At 44.4% G+C, this 24,430-nt stretch overlaps 1 protein-coding gene across 19 annotated transcripts in view; it reads left to right on the top strand.

The window, feature by feature from the left end:
* Tenm2 (teneurin transmembrane protein 2) overlaps positions 1-24,430 on the top strand; it is a 1,239,808-nt gene that overhangs the window by 1,073,430 nt on the left and 141,948 nt on the right. For all 19 annotated transcript variants that reach the window (XM_031353724.1, XM_031353722.1, XM_031353721.1 and 16 more), the window contains 2 exons: positions 6,705-6,806; positions 23,341-23,535. In XM_031353724.1, the coding sequence (XP_031209584.1) occupies positions 6,705-6,806; positions 23,341-23,535 (297 nt within the window). The remainder of the gene's footprint in view (positions 1-6,704; positions 6,807-23,340; positions 23,536-24,430) is intronic.

Raw genomic sequence — 24,430 nt, 5'->3', positions numbered from 1 at the left:
GAAGGCTTTTTTATTGCTAAGTGTATAGCAGAGCCAAGAAACACTGGCCATTCATATCAGCTCCAACCTCTTAAAAATTGAGAATATGTCAAAATAAAAAAAAAAAAAAAGATTTGCTCTTTTAACTTAAAAATACATCAGGGAGAAGACACCAATGTTTTTAAATGTCATATATCTATTCCCAAGTAGGCAAACCTCAAAATGCTCTAATTCAACACTTGTCATTTTGGATGCATTTTAGGCCTGCTTTTCATTAGATATAAAGACAAAAGCTAAGGTTTAATCCAAAATTGCCCCTCTGGCACTCAGATAAACCCCTGGATGGGTAGTTACTTATAAAGAATCATGTTTTCTAGAAAACCCTCAGAATTTTAACATTACAAGGATCCGCAGTCACCATCAATGAGGTTCTGAGTTTTTATCTCCCACTGATGATAACTGATCCCCACTGAAGCTCCAGGAGCCAGCTGGTGGCTGTGCCTTTCCACTGAGGAATGAACTGAGATGTGTAGAGCTAACTGAGGCCTCAGGGTCCCGAGATAGGGCGATATCCTTACCTTCTGGGCCTCATGCATCTCTCTGAAGCATCGCATTACCCCAGCCATTTTTAACTGTGGATTCAGGATTTACTGGAGAGGTCTGGAGTTAGTAAATTCATGAGAAAAAAAAGAAAAAGAGAAAGACCTCGGAGAGCAGGGCTACATTCCAGATTCTCTTTCCCACACAGTAGCTGAGTGAGTTGCCTGGGCCTCAACCTCCTATAGGGGAAAACAAGAGGATCACATTCCAAAGACTAATGTAAGGATCACCCTGAATGAGCCATATCTGGCCTGCAGCCAGTGGTCCTGAGTAAGAGAGCCTGTGACTTTAGGAAAGCACCTTGAAACACTGTTGAGGTATTTACTACATTGTAAAACTGCTCTTTGGGTCCCCCTGCAGGGCTTTTTTCAAGGAATTTCTTGTTCTTGAAAGGTCCATGTGATCCAAGCTGAATATCAGGCTACAATTCTTTGTTACTGATCACAACTTCAGAATTATATATATATATATATATATATATATATATATATATATATATATATATATATATATATATATATACACATATATATATATGTAAAAAAAATAAAAATTGGATTGTGACCATAGGTGTAAGGTTGATCCTTATTCCTTTGCTAAGGAAAAATGGGCCCTCCCAAGGCTAGCCAAATGTTCAAGAGTAGGAATTGGCACACTGTAGACCAGGGGTCGAATCTGGCCCACTGCCTGTTTTTATAAATAAAGTTTTATTGGCACAAGGCCACATTCATCTGTTTGCATGTTGTGTGTGGCAGCTTTCCCACTGTTACAGCAGAGCTGAGTGTTGCAACAGGGACCATATGGCCCACAGAGCCTAAATAGTTACTATCTGTCCCTTCACAGGGAAAGTTTGCCAACCTATGCTCCAAAGCCATGTCATAACTTCGTCTACTGAAAGTCATACAGGAAGCTCCCAGCAGATGGGAAATCTCAAGGGTGATGTTAGGTCCCAACAAGGGAGAGAAGTCGAACAGCAGAGACTAACTCCCCAATGGAAGGAACAAGAAACAGATCTGGGACTAGCATGAGAAGAACAGGATGAGAAACGACTCCCTTTTCCCCAGCTGGTATTTCATTTCTAAAGGTACCTGACAGAACAGGCAGTGCAGAGCAGCTGGCTTGGTAGGGAGGCTCAGAAAGATGGTCATGACCATAGTAACACAAAGTGCTGAAAGAAACAGTGGCCATGAGGGCATGCCCAGGAGTTCAAAGAGCTTTTTTTGTTGTTATTGTTGTTGAACAAGAAGGGGTGATCTAGAAGTTCTGTGTGCCTTTGGTGTCCTCTAAGCTCACCCAACCCAAAGACTAGCCATAGTGGTAGGGAAAGGACAGTCTCTCTGTCCTTTGGAGGTGGAGGATACCGAAGCTAAAAGGATGAGAAAGGACCCATCCAAGGTCATGTGACCAATGACGTGCCGTCAGGCCGCAGACTTCACACAGCTGTGATATCTTAATCGTAGATTTCTTTGGGTAGTAGCTAAATGTATCTCCATCTCCTGAACCAGCCGCTTTCTGGGGGCCTGGTTACCTTGTAATAGCATCTGCCCTCATTTCCTGTGGACAGGTAGTGTGAGGATTGCCCCCACCCCCAGCCATCACCCTCCCCGCCTGTCAAAGCTAGAAATAGCAATTCTCCCCAGAGGATGCCTCTCATCAATGCTGGATAGCTTGGAGAGAGAGTCACCAGTGATCAGCCTAATAGTTGGGCAGACATCTTGATGGAGCAATGATAGCAATTGGCCTGAAATGTGGGGAAAGAACAGTGTTTTATTTGGTCCGGAAGTTCGTTCCCACATACCTATCATCAGAACACCCTCCATGGACAGCAGCCAGGAGGACGAACACCCCCTTCCCCCGCCGCAATAGAAAATGGAAGGATGTGTTAGACGGGTGTCAGGCGATCTCACTAAATATACCCATGACTCAGGACTCTGCTGTCATCTCCTAAGATGCAGCCTGCCTTGCAGAGGTGTTCTGTTAGCTCCGTGTGAACCTCCACTGAGTACCCCATTCCAGGAGCTGGGAGGAGGTCTGTGCAAGGCCCTGGTTTCAAATCTCACTGCTGCAAACAACAATAAAAAAAAAAAAAAAAAAAAAAAAAAAAAAAAAAAAAAACCTCTGTATTCCAAGGTATCTCTCATCTCTACTGTTTCTCTCACAGGCAAGGTTAAACCGTGTTCATTCAAAAATAGTAATCATGTATGATTGCAAAGGGGACTGAAAAGGGCAGTCCTTTTATAGTGTAGCATCTCTGTGTGGGGTTCCCCCCCCCAGAAACAATAAGAAATGCTTCGTCTATTAAGACTTCAGGAAAAGTAATGGAAATATTCAGTAAGCCTTCATTACAGTTTTTGCTCACTCAAGATTCCCTACCTTCTTAAGCATGTATGCATGCACACATCAGCACACTTCTAATCAAATGCCTACTATGTGCCAGACACTGAAAACCTCCAGATCCATGAGCATCTAGCCTCATCCTGAAATCAGAAATGAGGTGCTTGGAAAAAAAAAAAAGATAGACCACCGCAAGGCAGTGAGAGAAATAACAGAATGGAAGAGACACACAGCTCGCACTGACAAAAGGGAGGGAAGAAGCCACCTGCATACTGAATGACATCTAAGCTGACTTAAGGAGAGATGTCCCAGCTGAGGACTTGAGACAAGTGGCGAGCATGCAGAGACCATGGTAACAAGGAGCTCCCTAGCCCCTTGCTGCTTTAGGCCTGATGATATAAAGCCGGGAATTAGGAACACTGGCTCCAGAGTGATCCAATTCTACCAAAGCACCCAGCCACCCATGTATGATCAGTGAGAAGCAGTCCCACCTCATGATGGGAACAACTTCCAAAACTACAAGATAAGTGCTGGCATTCCTCTGTCTACAATGTTCACATATTTCTCATAGCCCCAAAATAAGATCTGACTTCTCTGATGGACTGTGGGGTCCCAGATAATCTGTCCATGCCTCCTCCTCCTGGATTTCTCCGAACTCATGTCACTCTGCTTTTGGCTCACCATCCCCAGTCACGCTTCAGTTCACTTCTGTCTCACCTCAGAGCCTTTGCAAAAGCTATTCCTCCTACCCAGAATTCTCTTCCAAGAGTTCCTTATCAGCCTCCTTATGAAAGAGGGAGGCATGCTTCACCCAGCCCCTTTAAGGGGCTTCCTTCCGTTATCTGCTGAGTGCCCTGCTCTCTGCAAAGAACTTACTATAATTTTTACTTACTTGTTTGATGGCGAGAGGTAGGGTTCCTTATATTCTCTGTGACAGTGGAGAACCCTGTGAAGGTGGAGACTGTATTATTCTACAAGGGCACTTCAGTTTCTTGCATTTAATCGGTGCTCAGTTAATACACTGTGCCTTACGTTGAGACTGACAGATCTGAGATCTTACCCTAAATACAAGCCAAAACATTAGTCTGTCACTATTTCCTGGGTATCATCAAAAGACATCAGGCTGCAGGGTGAGTTTGTGAGATGTCTCAGCCAGTAAAGCACTTGCCATGCAAGCATGAGGACATGAGTTCAATTCTTAACATCCGCCTAAAACTCCAAGCATGACAGCATGCACATATAGTCTAAGTGCTAAGGAAACAGAGTCAAGAGGATTCCTGCAGCTCGCTGGCTAGCCAGTCTAGCAAGATCAGCAAGCTCACAATTCAGAGAGAGAAACATACAAGGTGAAAAGCAATAGAGAAAGACACCCAACATTGACCTAAAGCCACCACATGCACATACATGTTCATGTATGTACCACACATACACACACGTATGCACACAGACTCCAGGATCACAGACAATGGATTGCTATAGGCATCACAGTCCATAAGGTATCAGGAGAGGACCTGGTGATCCTACATGTATAGGGTGTTGCCTTGCGTGAAAGAAGCCCTATGCTTACCAAGGCTGGATCTTAGCATCTTAGTAACCTCACTTATCCAGAGAAAGACAGTCATCTCTATTAATCCTGGCGATCCTGTCCTTTATTCTCAAGAAATATTTCCTTCATCTGCCTAGGCCGTACATAGCCTTGAAAAGATGGGCTGGGATAATATAGAACACCCCAACTGTGTGTGTAGGCCTCTGCTCCCAAGACATATAGAAACAGGAGCAAACCCAGACAGAGCAGTCCTCCAACCCTACATGAAATTTCTGACTTTTGTATCTGCAGAAGCACACAATGTCCTTTAAATAAACGATGAGCGCATAACACATAGGTACCTTTGCATGCGTCCAAGCCCTTTAAAGAGCTCACCCAAAGGAGCCGTAGCTGGACTGTGAACAGCCAGACGTCGAAAAAGCCAGCCTGAGAGTCTTTTATATCACTTTGGAAAAGAAAAAGAAAGCAAAGCCACTTATTGAGTTTCCTCAGAGAATGAGAAACCAAGAACAGCTTGGTGCCAGAAGAACAGGGCTGAGAAGTGATGTGCTGTAGAAAGCTGACCACAATGCATTGATGTGAGTGCTCAATTCAAGGAAGGGATGTGTGAGGAACTCAGCTGCAGAACACACTTCCTGACGTCACTCATGTGACTCCTAAATGGTATCCATCACCAACTCACTGCCCTCCATTCCTGGGGTTGGATCGTGTCATATGTTGACCCTACTGGCTTGTATATTTTCCTTTTATCACCTTAGACATTGGGAATCTGTAAATGGGTTGTTTTAATTTGAGACAAAAATAAGTATCTTGAAAGAACACACCCATTTCTGTGTCCATCTGAACCAACGTGAAAAGGTTCCCAAAATGATCCCTTGAGAGATGTAATGGGAGTCTGAGGAGAAGGCAGACTGTGAGCAAGATGCTTTTGTACGGGGCAGAGCAGGCATGGACTAAGTGATGTCCATGGAAATAAGGACCACAAAAAATTAAGTTTAAAAGACTGCTGTAGGAGGCTGTAGAGAAGGCTAGGAGGTCAAGAACACTGGCTCAATGCCCAGCACCCACATGGCAATTCATAAACATTTACTACCCCAGCCCCCAAGGCAAGTCAGTCCTGGGGCTGGCTCCTCCTTCTGGCCCCCAAGGACACTGCACACCCATGAGACACAGACATGCATGTAGACAAAACACCCATGCACAGAAAATGTTGAAAAAAAAATTGACTGTGTAAAACCCAAAACCTGCTTCTTGCAGACCCCTGAAACATGCATAGGTGAAGGTCAGACTTAAGGATAGCCACACATCACTCAAGATAAGCATACACTCAAGAAGTGTTTCATTTCTCCCTGGCATATACATCCTGAAGGTCTCTTACAAGCTGAGAAGGCTGAGGGTGCACTGGACCACACACCCATACTCCCATAGATGTTGCCCAGCACCGAGCAAACGTTTCATGCAGCATATAACTGTGTTTGGACTTTTCTTATATTTTAATTCTTAAGGGCAGAGAACAGTTTTGCATTACAAGCCTGAGATAGGAACACCTGCCTGACCCTCTATATCTTAGGCTAGACTCTTAGATCTCATATTTCAGGCCACAGCTCGAATCAGCAGTGTGAAGGCATGAATCAGGGTGAAGGTGTGGCAGGTAGAGAGGGCCTAGTGCTCCAAAACCAATATCCAGATGCGGAAACCCCCAAAGTATTTCAATCCAAATAGGCAGTTTCTTCTAAACAAACAAACAAACAAATCCCAAATAAGCAAAAAGGGAGCAAACGGGAGCTAGAGAGATGGCTCAGCAGTTAAGAGCACTTATTGCTCTTACAAAAGACCTTCATTTGGTTCCCAGCACCCACATGGCAGCTCACAACTGCCTGTAACTCCAGCTCCGGAGAATCCAACACCCTCTCCTGACTTTCATTGGTAACACATGCATACAGTGCACTGACATATAAGCAGACAAATCATTCATGCACATTAAATATAAATAAATCTTAATAAAATAAAGAGAATTGAAACTCTGTCTTAGCCTCCCTGTAGCCCAATGTGGGTAGCTCGGGCAGAGCGGTGGTTCCTCCCACTTGCTACTCACATTGCCCTTGACCCCACCTTCCCTGTTCTCTTACTTCACTCACTCCTGGCCCTCGCCACCCCCTCTTGGGTCTATACAAACGGCAGGTGACTGATCACTAAATGACTGCACGAGAGCAGAGGAGGTCATTGCTTGATCTCTCTCTTTCAGATTCAGTTCAGGACTGTCCACGGAACTGCCACGGGAATGGCGAATGCGTGTCTGGACTGTGTCACTGTTTCCCAGGATTCCTAGGTGCAGACTGCGCTAAAGGTAGGTGTCACCACTTCTCTGCAGTGGGAGACAGAAGGATCACCCTGGTGGCCCTCTCAATAAGTCTTCTGCGCTGGGACGCAGTAAATCCACGCATGCGCAAAGGCTCCCCATTTGGCAAGGAGCGGGTTTTGATATATAACCAATGGCCAGTACGCCTATAGGAGTAAGGCAGTCAGCCTTGGCACTGAGGTGTGCTGAGGAGAAAGATTTGCTAAAAATGAGATGGTTGGATTTCCTGTAAAAGCAGAAGTGAATTACCATCACTCCTTTCTTATAATCATTAGCTTCTCTGTAATGGAAGATTAAGCATCTCAGGGTTAGTAAATTTCATTCATTCTGGCCAGCTACACTCTTAATCTAGGAAGTGCTATTTATCTTCATGGAATTGGTTTTAAATTGTATTATTAATTTATCTAGGCTGCTTTGCAAAGAATGGCTGGGGCCTTGGGATTCTTGGGGGAAAGGTAATTTAAGAAAGAAAACGACACTCTAAAGAATGGAGAATGTAAGGGCTGCACACCTGGCTCGTGAGAGACCTTCAGTGTGACCTTGATGTGGCCCTCAGCATCAAGTGTAGCTGGGGGGCACAAATATACACACAGATGTCCCAAAGTACACAAGCATGTCCACAAAGTGGTGCATTTACCTTTTCTGTTTCTTTTGTCTAAAATATGAGGTGCCACCTACAACATAGAGTGCCCACCCACCAACAGGAAACAGTGTGGGAAACTGTATCTTAGGATGCTAAGAGCCATCTCTCAGCTTTGACAGTCCACCCTCAACTCTGTGCTCACACATCTCTGTCCCTCTGTGACCTTGTACAAGTCAGTCAGCATCTCTGAGCTCTACTTTCCCTATCTAGAAAGGGGACCATGGCATCCAATGTTCAGTTTGAGTACTACCACAGTAGTAAGTAGTACTAGAACCAAGGGGCCTCAAGAGAGTGAGTACATTATAAGTTTCCAGCGGGATTGGTTTTTGTTGCCTTATTTATATTTTACTTTATTCATATATTTAAATTATCTTTTCATCACCTTTATTTGTGTTTTCATGAAAGTCATCTGCCTTGATGCTAATACTCAGTACAACTGCCACGTGCTAAGTAATGCCATTCCTTTGTCCATCCTTCAAAACTCTTGCTCCAAAAAATAATATCTCAATTCTCTCCAATGGCTTAAAGATTTGAGATTTGCATCCTGATGAATACTCAGTGCTATGTGAATAAAACTTCCATCTGCTTGAAGCCCTGGCATTGGTGGCCATTCGCGTGACACTCATTTCTAAGACACCTCCTCTGTCCCACAATGCACAGGTTCAGTCAACTTACCAGATATGGAAAGATAAGAACCATGAGGCCTGTGAACAGTTTCCTTAGCTGTGTTTCAGCACAGCACATTCATGTTCCAAGACACAGGGATACAACCCCAAGGAGAATGACAGACTGTTGGCTCGTTCCAGTGCTGGCTCTAAGGGGCCCGGTGGGGGATGGAGGTTGACCCTGCCTTGCTATGTCGAGTGCTTTTCCTAGCGATGGCTTGAAGAAAGGCAGACCTCAATATCATCTGAATGGCTTTTCTTGTGTAATCTAATTTTCCTGGGAGTGAAGGCATTAATGAGAGGAAGGACTGAGTCGCCCTTTTATACGTGGCTGCAAATGGGCTGAGCACTCAGCCGCGCGGGCTGTGAGCTGTAAATGTGTATTAACACTGACACACATCGATGTATTATTAATCCTAAAAACCATGTGTGCTCTGACTGCACATCCAGTTACTGGCCTTTCAGACCCAAGTACCCAGCCATTTAAGGACTCTCCACTCTGAATCCATTTGCAGACGCGTGTCCATTCTGCATTATGGATCTGTAATGGAGTGTGCATTTAGCTGTTTAAAAGGACTCCTGGTGTGTGTTTTGCATCCGCCACCTGTGCTGTGGCTGGGTACACCCCTCCTGCCAAGTGTGCATTAGCCATAGTCTATAATTGATCCTTGTGAAACAATTATTGAGTGGCTGCTAAGAGGAGTTATTCCTTCCTACCCAATGTCCGTTCCTGAAATCGGCTTTTGAACTTGTATGCATATTTTAATTTAACTGTTTACGTATATGATGGGTAAAATTGAGGCGCTTAAAGAATGAAATTGCCTTGTACCATATCCCTCATTTATTGTAGGTAGAGTTGGTTTAAGAGCATGGGAAGCAAGTACTTGTCTCTCTGCCCTAAAGGTGCTGCTCCCTCTGTGTTTTTGAAGTGGCCACTGGTCAAGTGACTTTGTAATGACCATGTATTCTCCCTTCTGATTCTAAGCCCTTGTCTCCCAAACTTTGATCTTCAATGGACCTATCAATTGCTTTTTGCCATCGGAATTTTTAGCAACTTATTTTTAAATCAATTCATTATGTATATATAGATATTTTTATTTTTTTAAAGAACAATGCCAAAGGCAAAAAATTGAGAAAAGACTAGCATTGGTTGTCATGAATATGAAATGTGAATGCCCCTTTAAAAATAACCAGAAACTTGTGGGGTAGTAGTAGTGCATGCCTTTAATCCCAGCACTTGGGAGGGAAGGGCAGGTGGATCACTGAGTTCAAAGCTAGCCTGATTTACAGATCAAGTTCCAGAACAGCCAGGGGTACACAGTGAAACCCTGTCTTAAAAAACGTGTGTGTGTGTGTGTGTGTGTGTGTGTGTGTGTGTGTGTGTGTGTGTATGTATGTGTGTATTATACATATATATATATATATTATATTGCATATATTTTAAATAAAAATAACTAAAGACTCATCTTTCCTACCACAATGAGTATCTAAACCATCTTCTAATAGTTTATGACTCACTAAGAATCCAGCAGTAAGGGCTGGGGCTTGTATCATAGAGCATTCATGAGATACATGGTCAATCCCCAGTACTACAAAACACACCAAAACATAGAAGAATCTAACAGTAGACCTGAATGTCCACGCAAAGCCTAGATTCTTAGGGAAAACCAAGTTTAAGCACCTTGTCCCATAGGCTCTGGCTCCTGAGACTGACCAGAATACCCCAAGTGCACCTGTATGAAAATAGATCCACAAACAGGCTGCAGCAGCCTGGACAGCTTCCAGCAGGGGAAGTCTAATCTCCGTACCTGATACTCATCTGATACTGAAGTCTGTGCTCCCACGAGCCTCCAATACTGAGTATGTAAGGGATGCTGTGCAAATATGCAAGTTATTGAATGCATACTGTCTCACTTGTCCACATATCAACAATGTGACTTGAGTAATATTTTAACTACTGTACTGCCATGCCAAATTTGTTAATGTTTTTACATTAAAGTCACCTTAGGAGCTGGTGAAGATGGCTCAGTGGGTCGAGGTGTTTGACAATGAAACTGACAACCTGAGTTCAATCCAAGAGATTGACGTGGTAAAATAAAAGGACTGAATCCTAAAATTTATCTCCAGCTTTCCCTACATGTATGTGCGCACACACACAAACACACACACACGCACACACATGCACACACACACACACACACACACACACACAAGTAAATAAAATTTTAAATGTTTTATGTGACTTTGAATAGGAAGACAAGTTACCAAAATAGGAGAATTTCTATAGAACCCCCTAAGCCTCTTATAAGGTCAACATTTTAAATTTAAGCTCAAAAGCCATGCAATAATTTTAACTAATTTCTAGACTTTCCCCCCAACTTTTGCCTTTCAGATCTGGCTCAGGATCACATGCTTTGTTTCATTATCATGACTCCTGAATCCAGTGGTTCTCAACCTGTGGGTCTCAGCCTCTTCAGGGGTCACAAATCAAATATCTTGCATAGCAGATATTTATATTATGGTTCATAACGGTAGCAAAATTACAGTTAGGAAATAGCAACAAAATAATTTATTTTATGATCGGGGGGGTCACTACAACATGAGGAACTCTACTAAAGAGTCAAAGCAGGGCTGGAGAGATGGCTCAGCAGTTAAGAGCACTAGCTGCTCCTCCAGAGGTCTTGAGTTCAATTCCTGGCAACCACATGGCGGCCCATCTATAATGGGATCTGATGCCCTCTTCTAGCAAGCAGGTATACCTACAGATAGAATACTCATATATTAAATACATAGATAAATAAATTTTTTAAAAAAGCTAGCTGAAGGCATATTTTTAAAAAAAAGCCATAGCATTAGGAAGGTAGAGAACCACTGCCTTCCCCCTCATGATGTCCCATACTAGTTCTTTACTCTTCTTGTATTTCATGGCCTTGACCCTTCCAGACGGCATTGCTTGCTTGGGCAATTTGTATACTTCTCTCAGTTTGGACTTGCCTGGTATATTTTGTCATTAGATTGAGGTTATGCATTTTACATACTATGTATGTCATATGTGTGTGTGTGTGTGTGTGTGACAGAACTCAATATGTCATATCAAAGATGAATGAAGCTCTTATTCAAATAGGAAGAAATGTTAAATGTGGTTGTATGAATGCGCACGTGTCTGCCTTTCTCTCCACATTTCTCACAGGCAAAATGGGTTAAAGGCCCAACTGCATGGATATTGAACAAGTCCCATTCACAAACAACTTTGGAGCCCAAGAAGCTCTAGTGTTAGCAGGGAGTAGCCTGGGGCTGATAGAGGAAGACCATAGGGCTAGCAAGGGCAGTTGGTCCTCAGCCTCCTGCTGCCCATAACAGTGTGGTCCATCTCCCAGCTGCAGCCCGCCATCACTCTCCTTCTTTCTGGATTAAAACACTGCAGATGCCCTGAGCACAAGATCCCCCCCCATCAGGAATTCACACCACCTTTGTTCTTGCTCTGACAGCTGTACCCTGGATGCCTTGAGTTCTGCCAGTCTGCTAGCGCAGGCAGCCAGCAAACTTGGGCCCTCCTGCCAGGGGGAGAATTTGCCACGTTAGCAGGCACAATTCCCATCACATCCAAGTGACCTGGTATGTGTCCAAGTGACAGAAATACACATTTACTCTCTTGACCTCACACTGTGCGCTCCATACCCTCAGATATGCAGCGCAGACAGTCATTCCTTGTCGTGTGATAAACCTGCCAGTCTGCATCAGATGTCTGAAGCCATCCTCTCTCAAAGTGTGGGGACAATCAGTACACATATGCAGGGCCCTCATTCTGCACCCACTGCTGTCCTGGGGCTCCCAGGGGCACTGAGGTCAAAACAGACCTGATCCTCACCAGGAAGGAGCTCTGGCTGCTGCTTCTATGACACTCCAAGTCAGCTGAGGGAACCCAACCATGCAAATGCCTATTACGTGCCTACTAGGAGAAGACTGCTGCATGAAGAGCCAGAAACACAAGGTGTGCAAGGCAGCCCTGGGTCCAGCTTCCAGAAGCACATAGAAAACAAGTGGCTCATTGTACAACATGGTGGTGGGAACATCCAGATGTTACTATGTAGGAGATCAGGAAGTCTATGAAACATAGAAGGGATATGTTGTAAGCAGGGCAGGGGGAGGAGGGAGTCTCTCAGGATCCTGCAACACAGCCTTGGAAATCACAATAGACAGGAAGATAAATGTAAAAGATTGGTCACACCAGCATGGTCTAGAGAGGGAGACCTGCAGGGCACACCACACAGAGGCCACATGGAAAGTAGCCCTGGAAGTGAGATCAAACAGGTGGGAAAGTTGAACCCTGGTCAAGTGTGTTTCCTGGGAATCAGGACAGAGTGCCAAAGCAGAAGGTATGGGAGAATTTCACAGATGTTTGAATGTTACCAGGCCCCACCATCAAGAGAACAGATCAGGACCAGCCTGATCACACTGGTATATCTGGTAGCCTGGGCCAGGTGCTCACAGCCTGTTTGTGGGAATGTTGTACCTCTAAGAAGAGTTCCTAAAGTTGATTTTTTTTCTTGTTCTGTGAGACAGAGTCTCATATAGCCCAGGCTGACCCTGAACTCCCTTTACAGCCGAGGCTAGCCTTGAATTCCTAATCCTCCTGCCTCCACCTCCTAGTAAGATTATAGGCATGCACCACCATGGTTTAAATTTTTTTGTGACTAAACAGTTTAGCAAGGACTTATGAAAGTAGCCAGTTAATAAAAAGAGTAAAATCTCAAAGAAACTCCAATGAGGAAACCACCAAAAAGGATAATGTTCGCCATGACACACACTAAAAAAATCTGCTCAGATTCTGGGTTTCAGGGAAACATCATTTATTTCCCAGTGGTTCATACCTTTTTCCATCAGTTGATTCTCTGGACCAGCTGTAATCCCACTTCTCATCCAAGTTATGGTTCACCCTCCAGCTTTCCTGCCATTACTCTTCCTGTCCCGTGGCTCCCCTATTGCTTTAAAGCTGTTGGTTGTGCGCTAGAGGCTCCGAGTTATTATTCCTTCTCCTCTTATTTACTTTTATCTCAAGGCCTTGTGTTGACTTCACTTTTCCTAGACTGGTATGCAGAGTCTTCTTGCTTTCCAGAAGGAAGCTGAGGCTGCCGAGCTCTGGGCTCAAACTCAGGCTCCTCTAATAGCTTATTTGGGATGAACTGGAGGCTCCAACCCACAGTAGAACCGTAACAACCCTGAGCCATAGCTGTTAGGTAACATGACTTTAATGGCTATTAGAAACGACAGCTCCTGCTGCCAAGCAGCTGTCAATGGAGCCCCAGGAATACCACAAGCATGGGAACATAAAGTTTCCTTATCTCTAGGGGTGAGGCTCAGCTCTGAGAACCTTAAAAAGAAGAAGCAAGGATCTTGCTAGCTCTCTCCTAACAGGCAAATGTATGCCCTCAACCTGGTCCCTCTTGGCCCCATTCTAGTCCTTAAATCAAGCTCTCACTACAATCCTCATCATCATCATCATCATCATCACCATCACTGACATTTCTTGACTCCTTACTATGAACAGACCACTGCTCTGAGAAGGTGCATAACTGTCACACTGAATCACCAGCAACCCTGTTATATACATGATTATCACCTTAGAGATGAAGAAAATAAGGGACCCAAGAGGTTAAATAAATAACTTGCCATCGTTACCCAGCTAGGAAGTGTTTACTCCTAAGATTTGAACCAACAGCTGGGCATAAACTCTTCCTAGTAGACTGGCCATGAGACTAGCCACAAAAGAGATGAGGAATAATAGAGACATGGTTTCGTCAGAGTGTGTGTGATTGGTATGCATGAGAGGACTGGTTTTAAATCTGGTGGGAGGAAAAGAAAATAAATGAGTGTTAAAGGGTTTACTAAAAAAGAAATGGCAGAGTCAGAATTTGAAACCAAGGCCATTTTACTCCATCCCCAGTCCCCTAGCCAAAGTCCCTGAGTGGCCAGAGGGGATTTCCTTACCATCTCCCTTCCTACCCTTTGCCAGCTCCTCCACTCTATGTCTCTACCCTGTCCTCAGGTCCCCTCCCTTGTATACTGGCCACCAGCCTTTCTGTACTACTTTCCTCTTCCTCACCGTCTCTGGAGCTCTCTCCACCCAACCTCTTCCCAGTTGTTGCTGCTCTTCTTGAACAACCTCAATGGCTTCCAGCCATCTGTTCAACTGTCTATAGTTGTGCATCTTGGGAGCCGGGGGTAGGGTGGGGATATTATGAATGCAAGTTCTTAGGTTCATTCCTGGTGCCAGGCAGTTGAACTACAGGATGGTATGTGAGCGCCTCAGACCAAGCCTCTCTGAGGGCCCAGCAGGTGCTTAGGGGCCACATTCTGATAGCAAAGAACAAATATCTTAGAATGGTGTTCAAGGTCTACCCTGATCTATACTGCTTCTGCTCCATACAGCTCACAAGGGCCAACTTAGATTAATGGCCACGGATTCTACAACTTACCCCATCAAAGTATAGGGACTGCTCATTCCTCTTTGCCCTTAGCTATCTGGGCCAGAGGAGACCCACCATCCCCAGCCTTTACTATTGAACTGATGGTCTTTTGTGGAAGTTACAGACCAGCACCTTCCAGAAACCCTCTCACAAACAACCTTGCTGTCACTCAGAGGTAGAAAGCAAAAAAAGGGTTGGGGGTGGGGCTCTGCTGTACCCTGCGGCTCTGTCTGGAAAGATGCTAGCTTGCTTCCTCTCACTGACCAAAAGCAATACTGGTTGTCTTTATCCTTGTCCCTAGTTTGGCACCCAGGACATAATATGTATTCACTAAGATGTCTGATAGCTTCAAGTTAGTGGACAAGGCTAACAAAGTTAAAACATTGCTGGACATGTGACCAATGTGAGTGCTCGAGAACTCGGTGCTAATCCACCAGAGTAATCCGTGCCCATGACAGCCAGTCAACACTGGCACAACGGTAAGTTGAAGGAACACACAGGCTAGCAGTAGATAATACAAAAGAAAGGAGTGCTTACAGAAAGGAGACACCAGTCACTTCATACCCTCAAGTGTTCTCAGAACGTCAGAGTGGTGGGAAAACAAAAACAAAATCAGAAGCTCTGGGGTTGAAATTTGCTTGATTTGACTCTGTGCTTCCTTAGTTAACTGTGCCCATTTTAGACAGTCGTTAAGCTTCTCTGAGCCTCTTGTCTTCAATATGATGGGCATGGTTGCCTTGCTGGGAAGTGTGAACATGAGCACACATGAAGTGTGCAGAAGTATGACAGCATGCTGACACACTCCAGAAATGTTGAGTTAATTTTCAGAGCAAGCCTCTGATGCCTAGGAGAATAAGGTCGTGTGGCAGCAGCAGATTTGAGGATGTGACCCTAGTGGCCACAGATAAGTATGTTGTTAAGTAGACACCCCCATTCCAGGTAGCCACAGCTCTCTAAGCCCTGACTATAAGCACTGCCAGTAACTGTCTCTGTGACTGGGTCTTCCCCATTATCTGTTTTCCTGTCTCCTCTGATCCCCAAGAATAAAGAACAAGCCCTCAGCTCCTTCCAGACCGTGGTGGAAGGGGGTGATTCTTCCACTACCACAAAAATACCTCCTTCAGAGCATCCTTAGCAAAGTGTCACTTTGCCTCTTACACAGTGGCCGAGAGCTCCCTAATGAAATATGCTCAGATCCGTCTACCCTACCTGGGTTGTCTCTGTCTCCCTCTGCCACCCCTGAATGCAGATGAGTCCAGATCATGGCTGCTGCCTCCTGAATGTTCCACAGCCTGTTGCAGTTTTAACAACCCAACCCTTCCTCTCCTGGTCTGAAGAAGCAACTGTGTAAGGCTTTCTTAGCAGCTAGACCTGGGAGGAGGGGCTGGAAGCAGGTGTAACCAGAACGTGCTCTGCAGCAAGTGACTGAGCAGCCACACAGAGCAAAGTCATGTTTAAGGAACTAGTACATGGATAACTGCTGCCCCATATCAAAGATGAACTATGTCCCTGGCGCCATGCAGAGCACTTTACATGAATGATGTGGTCTCACCTCTTCACAATAAGTGTTATCTGTATTTCACAGCTAAGGAAACTGGATCTTAGGAAAGAGAGGCAGGGGTGTTTGAGAGGTTTATTTATTTGTCTTTTTTTATTTTTCTTTTTTGCTTTTGTGAGACAGGGTCTCAGGGTCTCACTCTATAGCCCAAGATGGCCTAGAACTTACAATGTAGTCAGATTTCAAATTTGTGGCAATCCTCCTGCCTCAGCCTCCCAAGTGCTGGGATATCAGACATTCACCACTGTGCCCCGTCCAGATGGTGTTTTATAAATACCCTCTGTTGCTTAATTACTAGTCCCCAAATTTGGTACCTGGTTAAATCATCTCAATGCACCATCTACTGGACTCTAATCACACTTTCTAATTCAGTAAGCCGGAGATCTGGAGAGCATGCTCAATTCCCAGAGTCTTCAGCTGGAAGCCAGGCCTTCCTGGTGACTTATAAACATTCAAGTCTGAGTATGAATCTGGATCATGCTGCCCTGGAACTCTGCTGAGACTGCCCAATGAGACCCAGAGCCCCCAGGTTACTTTGCTTTTGAAACAAACCACAAACTGCCTCTTATTTTCTCTTCCTAAACCTATATTATTTCTGACGCAGTTTGCCTACTTTTCCATTTGTCTGTCTCTTTGTGTTGATTTATAGAGTTCCTTGTACATGTTGAATAGTACATTTTATCCTGTAAAACATGTTAAGATCTGCCTTCCCAATATCACTTATGACACACGTGGCTAATCACTGAGGAATCCTGGCAGAGACTGCTTAATCCTGGAGAGGTGAATGAGGCCCCCAGATTAGGAGAAACCCCATTGTTTCAGAAAAACTTAATACAGGAAACAATCCAGTCTCTAGAAAGGACATAGGCTGGAATAGGGGACAGGCATTCTACCCTGTAACTAGTCGGAACAATTTTCTCCTAATGAAAATACTAGTAATAAAATAATATCTATTGATTTCTTACCATGAGCCAGGCCCCACAGCATTACTTCATTTTCTTTCAATTTCCACAAGAACTCTCTTTAAAGGTTAAAAAAAAAAAAGTACTGTAAATGTCTGCTCACAGCTAGGGGGAAACGAAAGGAAACTCAGTCTAGTTTACCACCCTCTCCCCAGAGGAGTCCCTCCTCCCAGGTATAGAGACAGGTGAACTCGGCACTCCAGCGTGCCTGCCTGCGGGACACTTCCATGCCTGTGGGCTGTGGGGCACGGTGGAGTTGCAAATTTATCTCAATGCTTCAACCCGGACAAAAGCATAAGCAACTTCTCTGTGGACCTGCAGAGCAGAGGCACTTGATAAATATGCTGAGGAACTTAAATATTCATATGTAACCAGTGCTGTTGCCACAGACACACACCCCTCAGACTCTTTTTTTTTTTAAAGCAGCTTAAGTACTTATCGATTGAGAACTTTTAACTCTCAAAATGGAGGCGTCTCCGTATCTCTACAGGTATTTTAAATGAATTGAATTAATCATAGGCTTAAAAGTCTCTTGCGATCTTCGTTAACTTCCCTGGGTTTAATTAAAACATCTGTGCACTTTTAATTTATCGATTCATCCAACTCATATGTCATGTTTTTAACACACCCCAGCATGCTCTGCATCATTTTTAACCCGATTTCCACTTAACTAAAGCAATTAAATTCACCCCGGATTAATTAAAGCATCCATACTTTCATGCTTAAGTCAGCGTGTGCCGCTTTCCCCACATGGCTCCTGAATGTCAGAGATTTGACACACCTGATGAGTTTTTTGTCCTTCTGGTAATTCTTCCCTGAGTCGCTTTCTTGCTTAAATGTGCCATTTGACAGACCGGGAATGAGGAAGTTGGTTCTTCAGAAGCTGCCCCACCCCCATCCCTGGAGTCAGGGGCTCTCCCCCTATCAGCCAGAAGGCACTCTCTGCCTTGCTCTCATTGAGAGTCCTGCTGCATGCACACACACACACACACACACACACACACACACACACACACACACACACACTGAATGCCTGAAGAATCTGGAAGGGGGGGTTGTGCTTAGGTCAATAGGCTACTACCATGTTGGCTGGGGCCTACGTTCCATGACACAGCATTTTTCCGTCAGGTGGGACTCCCACCCTTCAGCAACTGTACTCCACAGAGTCCAGAACCCCTACGCCCGGGCTGTGAATGGCTCTTCAGTTTTACTTCCAGTCTGAGAAGCCTAGAAGTACATCTCTGTAGTCTTTAAGTTTCTCGGTAATTGTTGCAGAAGCTGGACAGCCTTCATACCAGCAAGCTGTATTATTTCTGATTCAGTTTGCCTACTTTTCCATTTGTCTGTCTCTTTGTGTTGATTTATAGAGTTCCCCGTACATGTTGAATAGTAAATTTTGTCTTGTAAAACACGTTAAGATCTGTCTTCTCAATATCACTTATGGTTTTTTGTTTTAGGCTGGTATCCACTGTCAAATAGAAGATTTAAATTTTATGCAATCAAATGTAATCACCTTTGCTTCTTGGTCTCTAGAAGGCCTATCTTTCATATCTCCTGAAGAAAATAAGATTACTCTCCAAGGCTTTCTAATCCTTCAACTCTCTACATTGTATATAGCGTTGATTCTTTGGTACAGGGTACAATAAGGGCCAATTTGGTTGTACAGCAAATGAAATGCCCTTACAGGGATGTTCAGTGAAACCTTCCTTTCCTAAAAGCATTTTTTTGCTCCCTGAAAGAAAGGATTTCAATGTTGGGAGCCTCAACTTTGCTTGGCCTCAAATGTTTATTGTCAACCACTCTGGTGGAATGGGGTGAGGTGGGGCATCCCCTCCCTCCCATCTTTTTTCCTGCCACCAAAGCCTGTCTGTTAATAGTATTAGGTTACCTGTCCTTAGTTGCTGATCTGTTTGGAGTGAAGGCAAGCAGTATACACTGAAGCCTTTGACCGTTTGCCTGAGGAGCTAGGGTATTATTCTCAAGCCTCTTTTTCTAAAGGACTACTTTCAAATGGGTTTACAGCACCAGGCATGGTGTCTCATACCTGTAATCCCAGGTTTCAGGAAGCTGTGGCCAGAAGGCTGCAAGTATGGGGCAAGCCTGAGCTACAAAGTGAGTGCCAGGCTAACCTGGACCATAGATGTGAGACCCTCTCTACAAAATAAATTAATTAATAAAAAAAATTAAACCAGCTTTCAAATCACTTCTAAAAGCACACTGTCCGAGATCACCTGGTCACGACTAATCTGTCACAGATTAGTCACAGATGACTTGTCAACTGTAACCATCTTGCCTCTCTTGTTATATTAAGCCTCCCCTAAAGTCCTCCATGCCCTCTGAGTAGTCTCTCCATTGAAAGTGGCAGGTAGACAGGATTTGTTTTTCTTAAAACACCATTGAGTGGCTGGTCCTTTAACTGCCTACCAAGTAAATAACACTGATAATTCATCTCCCTCGCAGAGACACTGGGAAGGGGAAACTCCAGCTTGATCATTAAAATGAGCTTTATACCATTTAGGTGACTCTAAATTATGTCATTTTTGTGTCATCAGCCTGTTAACTTGTCAGTCGTTAGTGGCAGTGGTAATTTATTTTCCTTCTGCGGGAGGCTTAAAGTTTCCATTTACTCGATTTAGTAAAACAGGAGTCGTCAATTTGTACACACATTTTAATTAATTTTAAATAGAAGCATGAGTGCACAATATTCTACTCCTGGAAACCTGTGGAATAAGGGAGAGAAAGAGAAAGACAGGAAGATAAGACATTTCACATATGGCTTCTGACCAGTCAGGACCACAAGTTCTTAACATTGGGGCGATCTGGCACTCTTTTTGTTATAGTGTGTTTGCATACATGTGCTCGTGTATGTGTGTGTGTGTGTGTGTGTGTGTGTGTACACAATGGCACGTGTGTGACAACTGTGACGTTTCTTTTATCACATCAGCCCCTCCAGCCAGGTTGGGGATCCAGTCTTGAAGATCAGGAGACCATTCATCACTTGTCTAGCAGGGTTTCAGCTCCTATGCTGATTCCTTGGTTGAGTTACTTCACCTCCCTGGCCTAGCCACTCTGAGACGAGGCTTAAAGGAGATGCTGAATACCCAAGAAGTGAAATCCCCGTTTCCAAATCCTACAACTGACATACGAGGACTAGCTGTGGAACCTGGGGCTTCCTGCCACCCAGATATTTGTCGTTTTCATTTCTACTTTGTGCTATCTCTTAGTAGGATATGGAGTCCAAATAATATTCCTTTCTGATCTTAAAAATTAATGGTCATTATGTGATTACAGTCAATCGATCAATCAATCAATCAATCAATCAATCAATAAAATACAAGTAGGTTCCCAGTTTCCACTCAGCTTCTCTGGCATGAACAAATCTGAGACATACATGTTTATTTTAAAGCCCTGGGGTGAGCTGTGTCTGAGACTGAGTTATAGGTGGGGTTTCTGGCGTTCCATGCCGCAAACCCAGTGGCTACTAGCAAGCTTTGTTCTTCACTCCAATGGCAGTAAGTTCCTTGAGTTTTGTTCTTCCAATCAATCTCTTTGGGGCTCTAAGTTAATGTCAGCACCAGCCAAGCCTGAGTGCCCTCCCTGCTTCCCAGCAGCACCAATGTCTTGCATTTCTGCCTACACTCCCAGCAAGCTTGCATCAAACAAATTGAGAAAAAGGCTACATTTAGGAACACCGTGACCTGGCTCTTCTTCACTTTTTCCCTAAGTAATTTAAGTAGGTCATATTTTAAACTTGATTTCCCAGGCTCCTGATCATTCATATATATATAAAAAACCAATTCTTATTTTCTAGATAATTCTATTTTTTCCCACCACTTGGAGTTTGTGCAAAAGAAAGAGAAAATAACCCTTCCTTTTGTCAACTGATATAGACAGTACTCAGTTGTTTCCCTCTCCTACCCTGTGGGATTAAGAGAGAAGCCATGGGGTACCCCTGGTAGTGATCTAAGGTCACCTTGTCCAGATCAGCAACAGCCTTGGATGGATACACATAGTTTAGATGCATTTCTCACTGTTGCTCATTTCAGACCTGAGGGTGGAAGTGGGGGAGAGATGGGATGCATATTCTAGTCTTCCTTCAGGAGACCCTCTCATGCGACCCAGATCAGAAATGACAAGTCGGTCTTCTCTTGAATGCCAGCTTGTCCTCCTTTCAGGTCTTAGCCTGGGAATAGCAATGGTTTTCAGGTTCTTTCCAGGCTCAGGAGAAGATGCCAGGATTCATTAATGATGTCTGTAGAGTTATAAAAGCGGGGGATAATAGTCTGCTCAAATACATTTGCATCCCTGACCTTGACCTTTGCATGAATGCTATGATGAACCAGTTTGTCTCCAAATCTCTCTGAAGACCTCAAGAAAATCACATTTGTGGTAGAGAAAAGATCCAAGCTGTTTCCTCTGCTCTCTCTAGGACAACCAGCACCTCTAGTAACTACAGCACCCCCTCTTCAACATCCCATGTGTAAAAAGGGTGTGTCCTCTGTTTAGAAAGGTTCATCTGAAGTCAGCATGTGTCTTAGAGGTCATTTGAACTCATTTCTCCCTAGATACTTCCTGAAGATAAAGATTTTAAAAATAATACTCCCCAACATTTTCAGCAACTACCCTCTTATAAAGTATTTGGGAAGATAATATATCTCATCAATCATATGCCAACTGTTGAGATATTTTATTTCAAGTCAGTTTGAAACTGAGAAGAAAGTTCACCGTGTTTGCAACACGAGGCCCACCTGAGGCATTCTTCTTTCTCTGTCTTTCACAAGTATTCCTTCCTGCGTCCCCATAAGTCCTTGGATAGCAAGAATGCAGGAGAAGTTTTTACCCAAGCCAGTCGACAGTATAGATGTCAGCACTGAGAGGAAGTCACCTTTGGTAAACACTGTGCCTATTCTCTGGAAGCTCTTGCATCCCTAGAAAGTCACACACTCACAGAGGGACAGTCACGACTGTCCCATGACCATAGGGGGAAAAAAACAGTAAAGCAAGGTGAGCAGTGGACTGAGAAGCAATCTGACAGAATCCTCATTCTGCTCCGGAATGCCGTGATCCCCTCGTTTTGTACATATGCACCATCCATGAAGAGTTCCCAGAACCTGGGCTTAAAATCACAGACACCACCAGTAGCTGCTGACATGTCTCCATGGGTCCTATCTGAAGGTCTCTTCCTAAAGGGCCTCACCACAAGCGGGCAGCCAGAGAAACAGTTCGTTTAGAAGACAAGTGGGAAATACGGGTTTATTGCAAATTATTGATGATGTGGGAAGTCTAGAGCCTGAAGGAGCCCACCAAAATCCCCTTGTAAGCAAACTCTGAAAGTAAGAAGGGGTACCATTAGGGCCAACTTAAACAAGAGGCAATGGCATCCCAGGCGGTCCCCCAGACTTCTCAGCCTTCATCCCAGAAGTGAAGGCAAGAGGTAGGGACTACTCCAGATGGCATGCCTTTGGCCTGCTCTCCCTCCCCCTCTCCCTCTCCCTCCCCCTCCCCCTCCCTCTCTCCCTCTCCCTTCCCCTCCCTTCCCCCCTCCTGTTCTATCTCTGTCTTTGTTTTTCTCTCTCTCTCCCTCTCTAATGGGACAAGCTTGTTTTATCTTTGTAATTTAATTCATGTGTTCTTTGAAATAGATACACTTGCTTCTTTGTGACGTAGGTAACAAGCTAAGGCAGAGACAGAGACTCATTGGCTCAAATGTGTCCAGAATAGGAGTCAAGTTATCCAAGGATAAAACAATGAATAAAATATACCCCAACTTGCAGTTCCAGCAGCATCCTTAACAGTATGGCTTTCTTAAGAGCAAACTTAAACTCTTATAGTTGTAGAGTTTGTTAACCTGGGTTTCAGTTGGGTCTCTGCTTGTGTGAGCTTTGTGCCAACAGAGAGATAACATCACCAACCTGAGCCTCAAGTACACGGTGGAATCCTGATCAGAGCTGCCCATCACAGGGTTATCAGGAAATGCATAAAACATACTCTGCTATACCTAGCTGTGCTTGGGCAGGAGCCGCTGACAGCAGTGGCTTGTGTGTGTGTGTGTGTGTGTGTGTGTGTGTGTGTGTGTGTGTGTGTGTGTGATTTGTACTTGAAAGTGACAGTGCACCTGTGTGGCTAAGTCCTCAGCCTACAAGGTTGTATGTGAATCTGTGATGCCAGACAGACACAGCCCTTCAGATGTCGATCCCTCTGTGACCTGGCGTTCTTTCCTTTTTCAGCCGCCTGCCCTGTCCTGTGCAGTGGGAATGGACAGTATTCCAAAGGAACATGCCAGTGCTACAGTGGCTGGAAAGGTGCGGAGTGTGACGTGCCTATGAACCAATGCATCGATCCTTCCTGCGGGGGCCATGGCTCCTGCATAGACGGGAACTGCGTTTGTGCTGCTGGCTACAAGGGCGAGCACTGTGAGGAAGGTAAGCACCTCATTCAGTTGGCAGGTTAGCTGCAGAGGAGCTGTACGGAGCTTCATCTTGGCCAGAGAGTCCAGGATTGGAAAGAAAACTTCACTCAGCATGTTGCATCCAAAACGTCAAACCCCCAGGCTTTGGTGAACTCCTTAGCTGTAGACTAGGAAAGGCCTATGGGGATGGTTCTGGAAAGAATGTTTTTGTTTTAACTTGATTTACAGACATTAGCTACTTTTCTCTTCCTCCTTGTTTCTTTTCCTTGCTTTCTGCCTCTTGTTTGTCTGTCTGTCTGTATTCTCTTTCCTGTACTCTTTCTCCTCCCTGCCTTCCCTTTCTTCCCTAGACCTTTTTGAAAACTTTTACTTATGTGTATTCTCCCTCTCTCTCTCTCTCTCTCTCTCTCTCTCTCTCTCTCTCTCTCTCTCTCTCTCTCTCTCTCTCTCTCTCTCTCTCTCTCTCTCTCTCTCTCTCTCTCTCACACACACACACACACACACACACACATACACACACACACACACACACACACACACTGTACACTTGGTGGTCTGAGTACAGCTCCTAGGAGTTGATTCTCTTCTATGACCAGGTGAATTGAACTTAGGTCATTGGCCCTGGCAGTAAGAAGCTCTACTTGATATGCCACCTTGCCAGGCCCCCTGCCCCAGATCTAATTCCCTATTTTCTTCCATTTCATTTAAAGTCCTTTAATTGAGAATTTCCGGAACTGTCTAGAGAAAAGAAACAAAGAATCCTGAGCGCCCCTCTCCTCCCTCATAGCTGGCTTCTTGATGCTGTTATGATTTGATTTCTCTCTTCTTGGCAATCTGAGGCCCGTGCACATCTCTGTAAATATTTCAACAAAACCTTCTCTCCATGGAGAGCAGGCAGGCTTGAAAGA

Source organism: Mastomys coucha, unplaced genomic scaffold (assembly GCF_008632895.1).
Source record: "Mastomys coucha isolate ucsf_1 unplaced genomic scaffold, UCSF_Mcou_1 pScaffold5, whole genome shotgun sequence".
In the NCBI taxonomy this organism is placed as follows: Eukaryota; Metazoa; Chordata; class Mammalia; order Rodentia; family Muridae; genus Mastomys; species Mastomys coucha.
This window is presented reverse-complemented; position numbering and strand designations above follow the sequence as displayed.